Below are 17,589 nucleotides of genomic sequence, written 5' to 3'. Positions count from 1 at the left end.
TCACATAACTTGGTGCCAACATCTTCTTTCCCCTCTTTTTTTTCTGCAGTGTCTCCATATACATGTTTTTTCTTCATTTCTCTGATACAGCCACCCTCCTTCTCATTCTTTCTCTCTCTCTGAAATAAACATGGTCTATGTATGATTCATGCTCGGTGGTAAAAGACAATCTGCACAGTTGTGCTGTGCCCTTCATTCAGTAACGCTGCCATATGGCTGGAAATGCCTGCAACTTGTTGTGACTAATGATGCGACTGGCACAGTCAGCCGTGTCTGTGGGATGAACTGTCTGAAATCCCTATCATTTCTGCAGCTTTTTTCCCCCTTCATTGGCTGCTGCTGCGTGCTCTTACTGGCTCAATATCAGTAAAGCAGTTTTAATTAAAGCAATTTCTGTTGGCATGATCTGGATCTCAGGTCATAAAATAATGGTGATCGATGACTAGGGCTCAAATTAAACCCCTAGAAGAAGTTTTACGTTCTTCTGAGATCTGTACAGTTAATTACATATCACTCAATAAAGCTACTTTGGCCCGTGTGATTCATTAATTGTGAAGGGCCAACCGTTAACGCATGTCGTTTAATTATCGGCACGACGCGCTGCTTATAAACAGCACTATTTATCGTATGAGTAGTTCTGAGTTATGACTGAGTTAAGTGCTGGTCCTCGTGTCCTCGTGGGCCTGTTCACATTTTCACTGTGTTCAGTGGTTGTTTTCCTAAATCACAGATGTCTGTCCCGGCAGATGAATCATCCCCAAGTCCCCAAGGTGTACTAGTCAATGTTTATGAAAATTACAGTTACCTTTTTTTTTGTTTGGAAGGGGGCGGGGGGCAAATTGTACCTGTCCAAATGTTCTTAAATGTAAATGGATGTTGTTCAGTTCCATTTCTGTAAATGTGTCCTAGCTGTAGTGCCTGGGCAGCTACACAGAAGGCTATAGCGATGACAATAACAGACTCTAGATATTTGTTAAGAACACAATCAACACACAATCCCCCTGTGTAGAAAAGTGATTAGCCCCTTCCTTTTAATTGCAGATTACACCTCCTTAGCAGCAATAACTGCAACAAGACGCTTTCTGTAGTTGTTAATTAGTGTCTCACAACGGCGTAGAGGAAATCTGGCACACTCCTTTACTGCAGAACTGCTTCAGCTCAGTGACATTTGTTTCGGGTTCTATCGCAGCATGCCAACAAGGCTTAGGTTAGGACTTGCTTGTGTGCTTTGGATCAATGGCCTGAAGTTGCTTGCACTTCAGCTTCAGCTTAAGGTCACGGACATACGACCTGATGTTCTTTTGAAGGATTCTCTACAGAACAGAAGACTTGGTTCTCTCAATGGTATCTGCATGTCCACATCCTGATGCAGCAAAGAATCCCTAAACCATCACACTACCACCACCATGCTTCACAGTTGGTATGAGGTTCTGACTTTAAAAAGCTTAGATTTTACACATTATATCCTACTGACTTGGATTTCATTCTTGCTTAGTGCTTTTTTGACAGTGGTCATGAACCCTGAGCTAAGCATCTGAGTTCTTTAGATGTCCTTGGTTTCCATGTCACTTCCCAGACTATTTTACACTGTGCTTTTGGAGAGATTTTTGGGAGGATGTACACTCCTGGGAAAATTGACTATCAATTAAAACCTTTTGCATTTGGACAGTATGGCTCTGAATGTAATTCGGATTGTAGCCCCAGAGCAGGGGTGGGACAGCTCCAGCCCTGGAGGCACAGATTCCCATACGGTTTTGTGCTTTTCCTGCTCAAGCACACCTGATGCAACTCAACTGTTAGTTGCTAGGTGTAGTGGGTCTGTTATAGCAGGTAAATCAGCAAACTGGGCTGGATTCCGGTCCCAGTTAGCTGTCCACACTCTTGCCCTAGAGTCATAACCAGACCTTAAGGAATGTCTCTTCGTTGTGGCGTAATACCAGGCAAAATAGTAAAAGTAAAAGTACTACACAGCACATTCATCATTATGCTTAGTGTAGTAATACGTTGGCTTTGAATATAGTCTCTGGCTGTAGCGTGCTTAATATTTAATGCACTTCACTGTTGGCTCGGTGCAAAGTCTGTGATTGGGCAAAATCGCAAGCCTTCCAAAATACTTTTTCCGGAGAGACAGAGCCTAGTCTCTCTCCTGAAGTAGTCCGACTGTTAGACTGTGATCATTTTATGGGTTTTTGAAGTCTCCAGTGTCCATTCGTCATTGTAATGAGGTCTTTATATGCTGCAGCCTTACTATTATATCCTTCTTTGTGGAGTTGTGGACAGACTGTTCTTGAACATTGCAATCATGATCTCTTAAGCTCTGACTGTGCTGGTCAGGTAGCAGCATTGAGTGAGATTTGGGCAGGTAAGTCAAAATGCATTAGGTTGTAGATATTGGGTGACAATTCTATCAATGAGTTTGCAGTTAAATTTGATACATCAGTGAATTGCCTTATGCTTTCTGAGCACTGCTGATGTGTATGACAGGTGTCTCACAAACTTGTCAGACCATGTCTAATTAAAAGTTAGTTTTACTTACATTTCTTTCAAAATTACATTTATGGCATTTAAGCGGCACTCTTACAGCAACTTACAAAAGCGCTTAGTCATTCACTCAAAAAACCCAAAGCTAGTGTTGATAATTCCAGATACTTTTGAGCTCGGACTCTGCCAGAAATAAGCCATACAATAACCCTATTGCAACAATTTGCAAGCAGTGCACAGTTCCTAGAACCTGAGTGCAGAGATTACTAAACTATGCAAAACCTGTGGAGAAGAATAAGACATAGTAAGTGCAACGGAATCTTTCATACATGTTATTATATTAGTATAATATAATCATAATAATATAATATTAGATATTAGTATTACATTTATATTTATATTTATGGATATATTTAACATTTTTCTCTTTGTTTTAAAATCATGTTATAGAGTTTATTTTATAGAGTGTTTGTTCTTACACAAATGGTTGTTACACAACTGTAACAACAGCAATTTCCCTGCTGGGATCAATAAGGTATTTCTGTTTCCGATTCTGAAAACTTTCAAAAGAGGGCACATAGTAACTGGAAGCATCCAGTAAATTACATATTTTACACAAAATGCCATTAAAAATGGTTGGCATTGTAATTCTTTAGAATCGTATCATAAGTCTCGTTATCTATGAACTCATTGCTAACAGTATCACAAAAAGCAGTATGATAGGACAGTGTGTTGGAGTTTCCAGTGTGCTGGAAACTCTGAGACTATGAATAAGGCCTCCAGTTCCTTGTTGTCACCGTTTCTTAACCTGTTTTAATTTAAACTTGCAGAAGTGAGTCATTTAATAGTACGTTCCTGTTTTTAATTCTTTGCAGCGTTCTAGGAGCCTAAGCTCCACTTAAACAGCATCCAGAACACAAACCGTTTGTATTCGATTTAGTGGCGGTTGTTAATTCTGGCCTGGGCTGTAAACTATCGTCTCACTGTAATTCATTTATGTTTAATGCAGTCCATCAGGATTCTCTGTTCATGTGGTAGAATTGAATGGGAGTGTGTAAAGAGGGCTCAGGAGTTTGAATGTGTGTGTGTGTGTGTGTGTGTGTGTGTGGGTAGGCATCTCCGAGAGTATGCACTGGAGGAGAGTTATGTCTCTCTGGCTTGTTCTCCTCTTCCCCAGTGGCACTGGTGTTCAGTCTGTGTGTATGATAGATTGCTCCAAATAGACTGCCTGAAATAAGAGTCTCCTTAAAGTAGTGTGTGTTTTACGATCTTGATCAAAAGCAAATTGTGCTTGCACATAGCCCGGGATATGCCTTAGTGCTCTGAAAATATACAGCCCAGCAGAGGCAATGGGGAGAGACCAGGCACAGCAGAGCAATCTCACAGGGAAAAAGTGGGTGGGTAAAGATTTAGAAAATGATTAAGAAAGAGGTTGAGAATACTAACACTGATGGCTGGCCGCATGCGTTAAGTTCTGCCTTCTATGGCCTCATGGTGGACGTGCTTGTTGTCCTTGCCAATATCTATCCAGTGAAAATTACGTTTTGTGCGTCACTCGCTCACCCAAAGTGTAAGTAGGCTTCTCCTTGAGTGTGTTCTGGTTGCTTGTTAAGTAGAGCAGTAATGGATCAGTCTGCTGGGCTGTGCTGGATGTCTCTGTACGAGTTGCTGTCAGTCGTCTCTGTACGAGTTTACTCTGACATGGCTGATAGCTCGAAAATCCATCACTTACAAATGCCCCTGATTGCCCTACAGGCCTCACACAGTCTAGAGTCAAGATTCTCTAATAAGGAGTGTGTGTGTGTGTGGATTGGGTTTTATCTCTTAATGTGGACACAATTCTGTTTACATACCCACCTCATGAGGACCGATGTTGATTTGGGGACAAAAGGTCCAGGTAGCAATGGCTGTGACTAATGCCATTGAGGGCCCTATGGAGGGGTTGCATTGGCGCCACGTTCCCATTGGAACGCCAACAAGTATTAGGGAAAACGACCAAACCGGGAAAAAAACAAGCCATTATCTGCTCGCGCTAAAGGCGAGTGAACCAATGATTCATGGGCATCGATGTGCTGCCAGAAATGTCTAGCTAACTGAGGTTCAATTCACCCCGTTTAACGAAAAAAACTCTTATCTGAGAGCGCAAAGTCAAGTGAATGGTGCGGTTTAGACTGTTTTCAGGCACATTTAGTAGAGATTTGCTTGCTTTCCTTTTTTACTTAAACTGAGCATGAAGTCGCTAAATTTGCAGCTACAGTGGGCTTATTCTTTTCCCCACCTGTCTTTTAGAGCGCAGCTTCACCACTCAGTGAGCTCCCACACGGATTCCATTTGTTTCTGTGAGTTGCAGCAATCCATTAGTGTCTCTTCTCTTTAGCTTTCAGCAGTCGATAGCTATGATAGCTCTGAAATCCTGATGAATCTGTTTGTATAGACAAAAGCTCTTTCTCGTTTTTGTGTTACTGGCATTCACACTGAAGGGAGTGGATTACCAGGGGCTGCTACTTTTCTGGCCAATTGTTCTCTCTCGGGGCCCCGGCTGCCGATGAACAGCAGCACAACCCGGGATTTGAACTAGCAATTCTCTGGTCATTGTGATAACACCTTATTCCGACGGACCACTTTTTCTCTGCTCCCTGTCCGCTTTTGCTCTTGCTCTTGGCTTTGTGGACAAGAACAGAATAGGATGCACCTAAGCAAACCTAAGAAAAGTCTGTGCAAGGTTCTCACCGTCATTGCCTCTGCCATTGATTTTCTTTAACCGCCGCATATTTATAGTTAGAGTGCTTCTGCTTGTAAAAAAGTGTGAAAAGTCCTTTACTTGCATTCTGTCTTCATTTAGTTTAGAAGTTGATGGAAATCAAGAAGTTGATGAAAACAGATCTTAGATGCCTCAAAATTGCAAATAAAAGTACTTAGAATGGCTCAAATGTCAAACTTTCCCATTAACCCCTGCAGTACACCCACATTCTTACTCTTCAGAGGGAGTGGCTAAATCCAGGGGTACTCCCCTCGGCCCTCTGCTCCTGTTGCTGCTACTGAGGCTGGCATTTCCTTCTTTCAGTGGACTTTCCCTCTGCAAATGAACCCAACTCTCAGCCAGCCTCAGAGCGAGGCGGCAGTGCCAGGAGCTGGAGTTAAATCTCTGAAGGGAAGTGGTTTAATGGGGAAAGGCCAGTACAGCACTCGGCTCTTTTTACACAGGAGCCGGCTCATTTCAGGAGGAAGGCAAGTCATTTCTCTGGGGTCACTACGCCTATTCAGTCTCTCTGTCACTCCCACTCTCTCTCTCTCTCTCTCTCTCTCTCTCTCTCTCTCTCTCTCTCTCTCAGTAGCTTTACTTCTTTATACTTTTAGTCCCCCTCTCTTTCTCTGTCTCACTCTCTCTCTCACTCTCTCTCTCTCTCTCTCTCTCTCTCTCTCTCTCTCTCTCACACACACGTTCAATTTCTTGATTGACGTCTGTGATTGACAGCTTCAGGTCTATGCTCCTGTCCTTTTGTTTTAATATCAGGAGAACAAAAAAGGAAAAGGCTATTTTTCTTTCTACAGAAATACACAGCCATACTCTCCTCATCTTCAATAGACAGTTTGGAAGCCACACCTGCCGCAGAGCTTCTCTGTCTGTTTCACTGAGTGAGGAGTAAATGTAAGGAGAGAGGTGTTTCGAGGAATATGCACCATTGCCCACTGAAGGGAAATGAGTTCTGTGTGTGTGTGTGTGTGTGTGTGTGTTAAACTATTACAGAGTGAAAGCTCCAGTGCTGCTTGTGTGTGTGTGTGTTATGTTTAGCCGTTGGTGTTTCTTGTTGACTCTGTGCCCTCTGGTACAATAGGAGTGTTCAGTGCTGTATAGAAGTCATATGGTCTAATAGCTCCTTCTCCCCCCGCTGGCTCCTCCTGCTTTCACCCTGTCCTGAGTTCAGATTAGAGTTTATAGAGAGCCCTACTTTCAAGCACATGATCAAATGCCAGAGTTAATATTACTTATCATATGATCACTCTCTGTCTCTCTCTATGACTGTGTGTCTCTCTGACACTATCCGTCTCAATAAAGCCCTCTCTCTGTTTGACTCAGTGACTCTCTCTCTCTCTCTCTCTGTCTCGTTCTCTCTCTATCACTCTGAATCTGACTTTCCCCTCTCTCTCTCTCTCTCTCTCTCTGTCTCGTTCTCTCTCTATCACTCTGAATCTGACTTTCCCCTCTCTCTCTCTCTCTCTCTCTCTCTCTCTCTCTCTCTCTCTCTCTCTCTCTATCTCTTCTATGACTCTCTTTCCCTTTGACTCTGGCTTTCTCTTTATCATTTGAACTCTCGGCTTCCTCTCTCTCGTTTTGACACTCTCGCTATGACTCTTTTTGACTCTGACTTTCTCTCTCTCTCACTCTTTCAAGATTTGAGATTCAAAGAAGCTTTATGCCTGGCATGCCTGTAATGACAACAATATTGCCATAGCATTACATTTACATTCATGGCATTTAGCTGATGCTCTTATCCAGAGCAACTTACATGGTTACTCGTATTACAGAGGTGGGCCAATGCAGTGATAGGTGTCTTGCCCAAGGACTCTTATTGCTGTAGTGCAGCATAGTCACCCAGACCAGGAATCGAACCCCAGTCTCCTACGTGGTGTGGTTGCTCACTGGCAGGTAGTGGTGTTATCTGTTGCACCACACCAACCACACATTATTATTATTATTGTTATTACAAAAATAACAATAATTACAATCAAATTACAGTGCAATAACAGTTATAATAATTATAATTAATAATTAATAATAAATAATAAGTGACAACAGAAGTGAATAAGAATAGCAATAATTATTTTTTTTACAAAAGTCAAATATAAAATATGTACATATATTTTATATACACACTAATATCTATACACACAATACTAATAATAATCTCTCTCTCTCTCCTTCTGTCTCTCTTTCTTTGACTATCACTATGACCTCTGTTGCTCTCTCTCTTTGTCTCTGTCTCTCTCTCTCTCTCTCTCTCTCTCTGTGTCTTTCTTTGACTTTATTTCTGTGACCTCCTCTCTCTCTCTTTCTCTCTGTGTCTCTCTGCCTCTTTTTGCGTGTCTGTGTGTATGCGTGTGTGTTTTCTCCTCTGCAGTGTGCGGTGGGGCTTCTGTCCTCCAGTGTGTTCCCCTCTCCAAATCAGACATGCAGCACTGATGGGGAAATCACAGGAAATGACAGAGCCTATTCAGATCAGATACAGTATCTACTGTGTCTTAAGAGAGAGAGAGAGAGAAAGAGAGAGAGAGAGGGGGGGGGGGCAGCGGGACAAAGAGTGAATGTGTCAGGACGAAGAAGGAAAGCAGGAGTAGAGAGCGTGGATCTGGTTGCCGCACAGTGAAAGGAAAGAGAGGAGAGGGGAGAAGCAGGCGGGGTTGAGTGAGAAAAGTTTGGAAAGGAGGGGAGAAATGATAAGAAGTGAGTCAGGCTGTGGTCACATGTGCAGGGGGTGAAGGCTGCAGGGACTGGAGGGGGGGGGGCATTTCCTTTCTGGACTGAGCTGCAGCGTGTGCAGCTCCACGCCGCCCGCTAATTACTGAGAGGGCCGCTCGTGTTTGTTTGTTTGCTTCCTTTCTTCAGATCACACAGTTCCTCTTCAGCCCTATCTCTGCAGTCAGGCTAGGGGGGAGGGAACGAGAGAAACGGAGAGGGTTAGAGAGCGTTAGAGAGAGAGAAAGAGAGAGAGGAGTTTGAACGGGTGTGGACAGAGCAAGGACGGTTAATGTTAAAACCCTAGGAGCTGACCTGAGGTCGCAGGTACAGGCCGATCTGTTTCTTCATCTGCTCTCGACTGCGCTGTATGCGCGTAAGTGAGTGTGCTGGTCAGTGGCTTTTTTTTTCTTTTTTTTACTGTGTGTGCTTCTCAAGCTTTAACCCCTTAAACTCTAGGTGTGTTACTGTACTGTAAAGAGGTGAAAACTAAACAATGCACACTTTTAATAAAGTCTTTTGTTAAATAAACCTGGTTAACCGAATGAAGGTTCTCCAAGCCTGCGCAGGTTCTCCTGACCGAGTCCTAAGAAGTGTTATGAATGGCCGCCAGTTCATTATTCGGTAACTCTTAGTGTTTACTGTAACACTAGTAAAAGTAGAGCTGTGTGAGAAATATGAGAGTAATGAACTACGACAGTAAGGAGCTGAAGTGTGGTCCCACACACGGACCCTCAAACTCTCAGACTGCTTCCACAGCTTCACATCTCCTCCTCAGCACTATCAGCTGCAATCGGATCGTCTGTTCGTACTGTAACTTAAGTCTGCTTTTGTTTCGGTTTCAGGTTCTATTTTAACCTAGACAGAGGTTTTTCTACCTCCCGATCACTCTCTGTGTGTGTGTAATAGATAATACACTCTGAATCAGGAAGCTCCCAATTCAAAGCCTCTCGGTTAGCTTCCTGTGCTCAGAGCTGCAGTATTCTCCTCTGCTTGATCCATGTCTTCCTCCCATATCTCTAACTCTAGCTGGCATCCCAGCTTCAGCCCTTACTGACTGTGCAGGCACCGACTATGAGCTCAGACTTCTCCTGAGGGGCCTGCGCTTCTACTCCTGTTCTTTCTCCCATTCTGTTTCTCAAGAGCTTCGACGTACAGCTCCGGGAAAAAAATGAGACCACCCTGCATTATCAGTTTCTCTGGTTTTACTATCTATAGGCAGTGTGTTTAGGGAAATTAATATTTGCCCTGTATTTCAACCATGGACAACATTTCTCCTAAATTTCAAATAAAAAATATTGCTATTTAGAGCATTTATTTGCAGAAATGCTGAAATGCTCAAATAATGCAAAGAAATAATGATAATAATTATAATGCCAGAAGTTATTATTGAAATTGAAACAACACAGTACTAATATTTGAGCATTCAGAAATCACTATGGTGAAATAACCTTGACTGCCAATCACAGCTTTCATGTTTGGCAGGCTCTCCACTAGTCTTTATGCCATTCATGGTCTGCAAATTCAGGTAACTCAGCCTTGTTTGATGAAATGCCTGGAATTAAATAGCTGCCATACATGTAGAGAGACACAAATTTGAGCTGTATGTCCACTGTGCATGTTCCGTCAGCATTCTGGAGAAATACAGAGAGAGAGATAGAGAGAGCGAGAATAAGTGATTGGCAGTTAGTGGAACTGATAAAGCAGACCAGGTCTGGCTTCCTCCAAAGACTGGAGCTAAGAGAAGCTTGTAGGATTTGTAGAGGAAGTGCTGTTGTGAAGGATTCCACTTGCTCTAACATCTAATTGATGATCTGATTGATGAGCCGAGTGATCCGCACTTTGCTCCGCTTTCCTCGGCCGTGTGAAAGTACGGGAGAAAATGGGGCAAAGCTGCTGGTTTGTGAGGATGCAGTGGGAGGCTCCACGTGCCTTGGAGGAAGGATGTGCAACCCTTGCTGCTCCACATCGCACTTATCAGTGCTTTTCAAAAAAACAAAGAGCGTCTAACGGCGTCGTTTAGAAACACGGCGAGCTGAAAATATGAGGAAAGAAACACAGCAGAGAAAACAGAGAAACGATAAAAGGGGGAAATGGATCAAAAAGGACCTGGATCTGAAAAATTGACAGTGTTTTCATCATTGAGTGAACAAGGCGAACTACAGCTGCCTTGATTCAAGTGTGAGAATGTTGACAGGTTTGCCAAAAGGCCTAAAGCGGTGGCCTGATTCAGCACCGTCTCAGAGTTTGACAACTGCTGGAACTGTCAGTTTTCTTCTAACACCAGAAAAGGGCATTTACTTCATTATTCATGATCCACCACCATCGCTGTTCGCGTCTTTGCTTTGTGTCCTCGCTGTGCTTCTGCACGTTCTTCTGCACTGCACTCTGTGTGTGTGTGTCTGTTTGTGAGGTTTACTAAATTCTTGATTAAAGACAGCGCGAGAAAGAGAGAGCAGATCTTTAAGACACATACTCTGACTCATGTGCTGTCACCCACTGCTTGACAGATCTGCTCGATGCTCGCTGGGTAATGTAGTAATGTGTGTGATTTCGAAGTCGGCAGGTAGAGTAATGGCTCCTATATTTAGCTGAAAGGAAATCGATACAGATCACATGAGATGAATCTGATAACACTTTCTGTCTCAGGGTGACAGTTACTCTTTACGCAGCGCTTTACACTGGTACCTACTCGGGTTGGGTGGTATACCGTCATGCCACCTCAAAATATCACTGCAGAATATGATGATGACTGGGGAGGGGGCGGGGGGGTCATCAAGCATTCAATAAGTCTTAAACCCTCAGGCTGACAACAAATCCAAATGTTCTACTGCTCTGAATCAGGGGAGAGAAGCTGGCTAGCATTCGCTCAGGTAGCAGGATAAAAATCTGGCTGACAGAAAGACCACTAGACTAGAATGACTCGGACCGTTCGACTGCTGTTGAAATCAGAAAGCTGGTATTTCAGTTTTGAATCTGTAGACCACTCGCTAAGCTACCGCCAGTGTTGATGATAAAACTTGTGTCTCAGAGTGACGTTGAAGGGCTGGTGTTGGGAGTAGCTACTGTGTTTGGAATGGTAGCTGGCTATCTAGGCTTACATAAGTTAGCTAGCAGGCTAAACACCAAAGTTAACTGAGGCTCAAATCACACCTGTGTAGAGGAAAAGGCCTCATATTTGAGAGCACAAAGAGAAGTGAAGGATCTAGGGAGTGTTTTCCACTGTTTTCAGGCACATTGAGTTGACTGGTTCATCCAGGTTTGCTTGCTCTGCTTTTTAATCAAACTCAGCATGTAATTATACTCACAAGTATGGTGGACTTGCTGTTTTTCCCTCACAGCATGACATCACCAATCAGTGAGCTCCCACAGCGCCCCCCACCCTGTGGCTCTTTTACATGCACATGGGGCAATGAGTTTATTTGGCCGTGCACTAGATACTAGACACAGAAAATAAATTTGACACATCAGAGATATCATAATTTTGATATACCATTGTCATCTTGAGATATCATCAACATTTGACGAAGTGAAGTAGCTCTGAGATTTGAGTTTGCAGCTCTCATTAAGCTGTTCGGTGTGATGAGACAGGTAGATATATATGTGTGTGTATGTTTGTGGTATTTTAATGTAATAATTCATTAGGCTTATATGGCCAAAATATTGTATCATGATGCTTAAAGGCATTTTCACAATGCACAATGTGTATCATGATATTTTGACTGCACTAGTTGTGCCAGATTTTGAAAACTTTAATTCAGTACAGAAATATTCATTAACCTCTCCTTAGTGAAATATGCAGCTTGTCAGTGCACTGATGATATTTCGAAAAGTGCATTGTTTATCACGCTAATGATAAAATATCATATTGCCGCCCCGCTAGTTATAGTAGACAGAAATAAAAGGGTTCTTCACACTTACACATCTCAAACATTACCAATATGGTTCTTTATGGAACCGTAAGTGTTTTTTTATGGTATTGCTCCATAATTGAGAGTGTAGCTGAGAAATGATTAAAGGAGATGGTTATTAATGCCATTTGGCAGATGCTATTAAGATCATGGGTGTTCTTGCCCATACAGAAAATTGAACCTCAGTCTGCCACACAGAGGGCTGTGGTGTTACCCACAATGCTATATCAACAGTTGGAAAATGTCTCTCCTTCCATTACTACAGTAATTCTGAGACTGAAAGTCAGTCACTTTTGACTTAATTTAATTTAAGTACTTGAGTATATACCCTCACTTTGTGTCTTTTTTTTATAGCTGTGTTAATGCTCATGTACTCTCTATTGACTAACTTGTGAAGGTGGTAAAGGTGGTAAAGGCCTGCTTGTTTTTTTCTATCTAGGTGTCTGATGTTCTGCTCTGCTCTGTGTTGCAGGACTCTCAGCGCTGTGTGGAGATCATCCAGTCTCCCTCTCTGGATGTTTTTCTACCAGAAGACGAGGATAATCCATATGAGTCTGTGGCCACAGCTGTTACTCGCAAACCCTGCTCCCTGGACATCCACCTTCTCAACTCCTGTCCTCGCAATGGTTAGTTACTGAACTCGTTACACATCACATCGCTTCACCGTACTCACAAAGCAGTGCTTCCTAGTCCTTTCGTAACACTGTGTTCCAGACTTTGGTGCTTTGCCTGACCCCAACACAGCTGCCTGATTCATCTAACCTGTTAATGGGTTCCTGAGTCGAAGTGTGTGTGTGTGTGTGTATGTGTGTGTAAGAGCTATACACCATATGGCATATACCAAATACATCATTCCAATAGTAATAACCTTATATATCTAACAATACTTCCTGTAGCTGCCCGCATCAGATTCAAAACCCTGACGCTGGCCTACAAAAGCCGATCCGCACCTAGAGCCCTTCGAGCTTCAAGTACGGCTCGGCTCGACCCGCCATCCCTCAAAATCCGCTGAAGACAAGCGTCCAGGCTTTTTTCTGTCCTGCACCAAAGTGGTGGAACGAGCTTCCCCTGGGTATCTGAACGGCAGAGTCGCTCGCTGTCTTTAAACGCAGACTGAAGACCCACCTCTTCCGAGGATACTTGGATGATTAGAGTACTATGGTCACCTTATTGTCTTGTGTTTAGTAATGTCTAAGCTTAGAGGTATCCTTTGAATTATTGGTCTAATCTAACTAGCTAATGCTTTTCTTGGGTAAATAGCAAAGCCGCTCTGGATAAGAGCGTCTGCTAAATGCCGTAAATGTAAATGTAAAATGTAATACCTTTTAAAAGTTTGGCATTAAGTGGTTGGGATTGACAATCTCTATCATATAAAACCAGTTTGGTTGCAGATACATGTGAAAAAAGTGGGTGCACATGAATAATTGAAATTAAATAATAACTATATATATATATATATATATAGAGAGAGAGAGAGAGAGAGAGAGAGAGATAGATATATACATACAAATCTAGAAATATAATTAAGTTAATTATACCAGTGGTCAATTTATATATATATAATATATATATATATTATTTATATTTTATATGTGTTTAACGGGTTTTAATAAAAACATAGAATTTGATTTAAAACATTTTCCCTCCAATATATTTAAAATGTGAATCATATAAATATTCATAACTTTTAGGACTATTCTCAACGCTTGATGAAGCTCTATTCTTAATAACAGCACTGAAATCAATAGAAGTAGTTAATTAGCTTGTATTATAGATTATTTTATAATGTCTGGCTTCTCTTCTGCAGTTATAATTGTATATGAAAAAAAGGAAAGTTTTGTTTTGGGTGATTCCAAACTTTTAAACAGTACAGTTATTCTGTACAAACACTCCCAATTTCTCACTCTAGTATGTCTTAACAATGGCAACAGACATCAATTTGACCAGCTTTACACAAACACAAACACACACATACACATACACATACACATACACATACACATACACATTTATGCTTGTCTGTACAGTGGTCCTCTCACTTCACCTGTCTGAAGCCACCGAGGCAGAGGCAAGACAAGACAGCTGCCTCCTCCTGTCGTAGGTAGGCTCATAGAGGTGACTGAGGGAATCTCAGCAGTTCAGCCTTCTGCTGCAGTCGCATCTGTGGCATCAGCATCGCTTTGCTGAAAGTTCGGGTTGTCGTGGAAACGAGCCCGGTGAGTCACCTGTGGGTTGCCATAGCGACGTGCTGTGCAGCGCTGCGTTGCCTGTAGGTAGAGTGATTCACACCTGCTGCGGTGAGAACGTTTATCTGGCGCAGCCTCCACTGTCTCCCTGTTTACAAAGCATTGTGGGCTGCTGTGGGACCGTACAAAGGGTGTTTGTGTGTGTGTGTATGCGTGTTCATTTTATGTGAGATCACTGGAGAGTGGCCCACCAAAGCCATTCTACTGTGATAAGAGTCCTATCAGTGTTTCTGTGTGTGTGTGTGTTTCTGTGTGAAAGAGAGAGAGAGACTGCAGGATTATAACAGGCTTTGGGCCTTTATTTTTTTCCAGAAGAACACAATCATAGCTTGCAGGAGCCGCTCTCTGTCTGATTATAGGCGAGCCTGCATGTCTGTAGCAGTTTGGAGTCTGCAGTGTGCAGGCGTGGGGTGTGTGGCTTTAGGCTACACGTGTCCTGGTCTACAGACCTTTTTACTTTTCATGTCTTGATGACCAGAACTGAACCAGCACTGAACCACATTCAGATTGTATTTTCAGTTTTGAGTGAAGAATATGGCATTCTCGTAAATGTGTTTTTGAGTTTTTCATTTTGAAGAAGGTCCAAAACACAGCACACCAGCAGCTCCCACTTGAGACCCCCATGATGTAGTGTAATAGTAATTTTATGGACTGAAATAAGATAACACTGCAGAAGCGTGAGAAGAGATCCATGTTTTGTGAGCGGTGAAAGGGTTTTAGTTTCGCATATTCAGGTTTATATCTTCAATAGCTGTCAAACGGTAGATGAAAAAGAGGGTTGGTATGTCAAATTATCATTGCTGGCGCCAAGACAAGCTTCCATCAGCTTCCAATTTTTCCAGTTTTCATTTAATACTGGTGTAGAACATGTTGAGTTTCTGTGGACTGTCTTAGACGCGATGAGGGCTGTGATAAATAGCGATTATCGGGGTCCAAGCACTCGGCACAGGGCTAATAGGGAACATATGATGGGCATTGTTTAGGATAGCCCATAAGGAGACCCCATATCTCTGACCTTTTGATCAGCAAAGTAAGCAGCAGATCTTTTATAAAGAAGAAAAAACTAAAAACAAAAATAAATAACAATTTTAGTAATGAGAAAACACCTCATATGAATCACATGGTAATAATGCATTATATAAATGCAATCCCAATGGGTGAACTTCCAATGCTTAGTATGGGGCTGTATTATTGCTCACAAGTGATTGTAGTCACATGCATAACACTTTATATAGCAAAAGCATATTTCTTCATTAAGTGCATTAGAATATTATAGTTTATAACATATACTAGAGCATTATTAGAGCTATAATTAATTACAAGCAATTCTAAAGACATTGCATGCCAAGCATTATAAGGGATATATCATGCATGCCATGGTTATGGCATGGCAGGGTTATGCATGTAATGTAGTGCAATAAAACATTGTACATTCGGGATTCCCACACCTTGAGGAACTTTTGGAGGTTCTTCAGTTTAAAACTGTGGAGAAACCCCTTAAGGTGCTTTGAAAAACTTTTTTAGAAGAAAATGATTCATTTAAGGTTCCTCAAAGCACCTTACGAGGTTCCTCTACAGGATCTTATACTTTTAACAGTGTAGATAATGTTTTTCTATATAGTTGTTTAACTCAGTTTACTGAATAATTCCACAGTCGTTTCCTCTGTATTTTAGTCTCAGAGTGAATCAGTTTCCATGTCTAAATTCCTGCGAAATCCTGTAACATACAGAGACCATTTTTTTTATTATATAAACAGCATAATGAGACTTGAGGAAACCCTGTGGGTCGCCAGATTATGCATTTCATCTACATCTAAGTACTTTCAATCCAATCACAATGCCTGCAGTAAAATGTTAGAATATATGTCTTCTTAAAGGCCCTGTATATGAACCCTTATTGCCTCATTGCTTTTCCCTATGACTACTATATGTTTCTGAATAAGTAATAGTGGTTGTTGAACAATAAGCTTTAAAATGAATAACCAAAAAAAAATAATAATAATAGTAAGCCTCTTGGGTTCAAGAGGTTAACAGGTTCTAGCTTTGGCTGACCTTAAGGCCCCAAACTACTGCAAACAGTTGATTGCAGTGCATCAGTTGTGTGGATTGAAAAACAACAGGCAGACATTAGACCAAGGGAACCGGATCAATGCTGTTACTGTTGTTATATCCTACTGTGGCCCAGCTAAATGGACCCTTTCTAAAAGGTAATTTTCTGGTGAGATTGAAGCTAAGTTTGCAGTGTGTCTGATCTACATGCCCTCCAACCCAAACACACACACACACACACAAACACAAAATGGCTAAAGAGAGTTCATTCTGAAGAAGCACTCTGGGAATTAGAAAGCTTATAATTTGCTCCGGACATCATCACAGAAAGCTGTTTCCCCACAGTCATTCAGTAGAGCTGTTTTGAGCGCTTTCCTGTCTGCTCTCATGAATTGTGGCAAACATTCATTGACATGGTGGGCTTTGATTCATTTAAATCACCTCTGTTAGATCTAGCCTGTGTTAGGAAAACCTTCATTCACCGCAATCACAGTGTATAATGGCTCAAGATACAAAATTCAGGGGTGGGTGCTACACAAAATGCCCAAATGTTTGTGGACACCCCTTATAATCAATGCATTCTGCTACTTTAACCTATTGCTGACACAGACGTGCAAATTCACTCTCACACACACACACACACATGTTTACTCTCTGTAGAGAAGTATTACCAATAGAATAGGAAACAGGACTAGGACAGGACTGGAGCAGATGAACTTGCACCTATTGTCACCATTCCAAATGCCAGATGTGGATAGTCTGGGGGTATTATAAAGGCCCCCAGTCTTGAGCTGTGAAGCAGTGGAACTGTGTTTTGTGAATGTGAATGATGGTGTTCTATCCAGTACCTTTTGGATGAGTTGGGAGTTGGGGATAAGGGCATTGGTGATCATCCAATACCCTGACCTCACTAATGCTCTTGTTGCTACAAAGGTCTAGTAGAAAGCCCTCTTCTCTAGACAGTAGCAACAGTTACTCCAACAAAAGCATGATTTTAATGCCCTTGATTTCAGAAGAAACAGTGAATGAGACGGTGTCCCAATACTTCTGTCCATAAAGTGTATCATTACCTTGAAAAAATCATATACAATGCATAATGAATGACATTATATGCAATATGCTAAGTCAAACATATGTAAGGCATATAGGCAATACACTGGTATTGTACTACATTTATCTCATGATGATAGGAGGCTAGCATTTGCTTGACAGACAGCTATATTTCAACTCATGCTAGCACAACATAATTGGACAGCTGGACGTGTCAGTTCTGCCTTGGTGGCTAGCATCATGTTGAGTGAGGTGGGGAAGAAGAAGGGCTACCCAGAGAATGAGTAGGGCTACCCAAGGCCAATTAAGCACTCCTGGACTGGCTTTGACATCACTGGGGATTACACTGGCAGTTTCTCAATGATAGGGCCAGAGCTTAGATGGCCGTATATATCAA

General features: G+C 42.0%; 1 protein-coding gene across 8 annotated transcripts in view; it reads left to right on the top strand.

Moving 5' to 3' along the window:
* The window catches only part of anks1b (ankyrin repeat and sterile alpha motif domain containing 1B), a 261,246-nt gene that overhangs the window by 110,868 nt on the left and 132,789 nt on the right, over positions 1-17,589 (top strand). For all 8 annotated transcript variants that reach the window (XM_072672508.1, XM_072672507.1, XM_072672509.1 and 5 more), the window contains one exon: positions 12,320-12,473. In XM_072672508.1, the coding sequence (XP_072528609.1) occupies positions 12,320-12,473 (154 nt within the window). The remainder of the gene's footprint in view (positions 1-12,319; positions 12,474-17,589) is intronic.

The sequence above is a fragment of the Salminus brasiliensis genome, chromosome 2, assembly GCF_030463535.1.
Source record: "Salminus brasiliensis chromosome 2, fSalBra1.hap2, whole genome shotgun sequence".
Lineage (NCBI taxonomy): Eukaryota > Metazoa > Chordata > Actinopteri > Characiformes > Bryconidae > Salminus > Salminus brasiliensis.
This window is presented reverse-complemented; position numbering and strand designations above follow the sequence as displayed.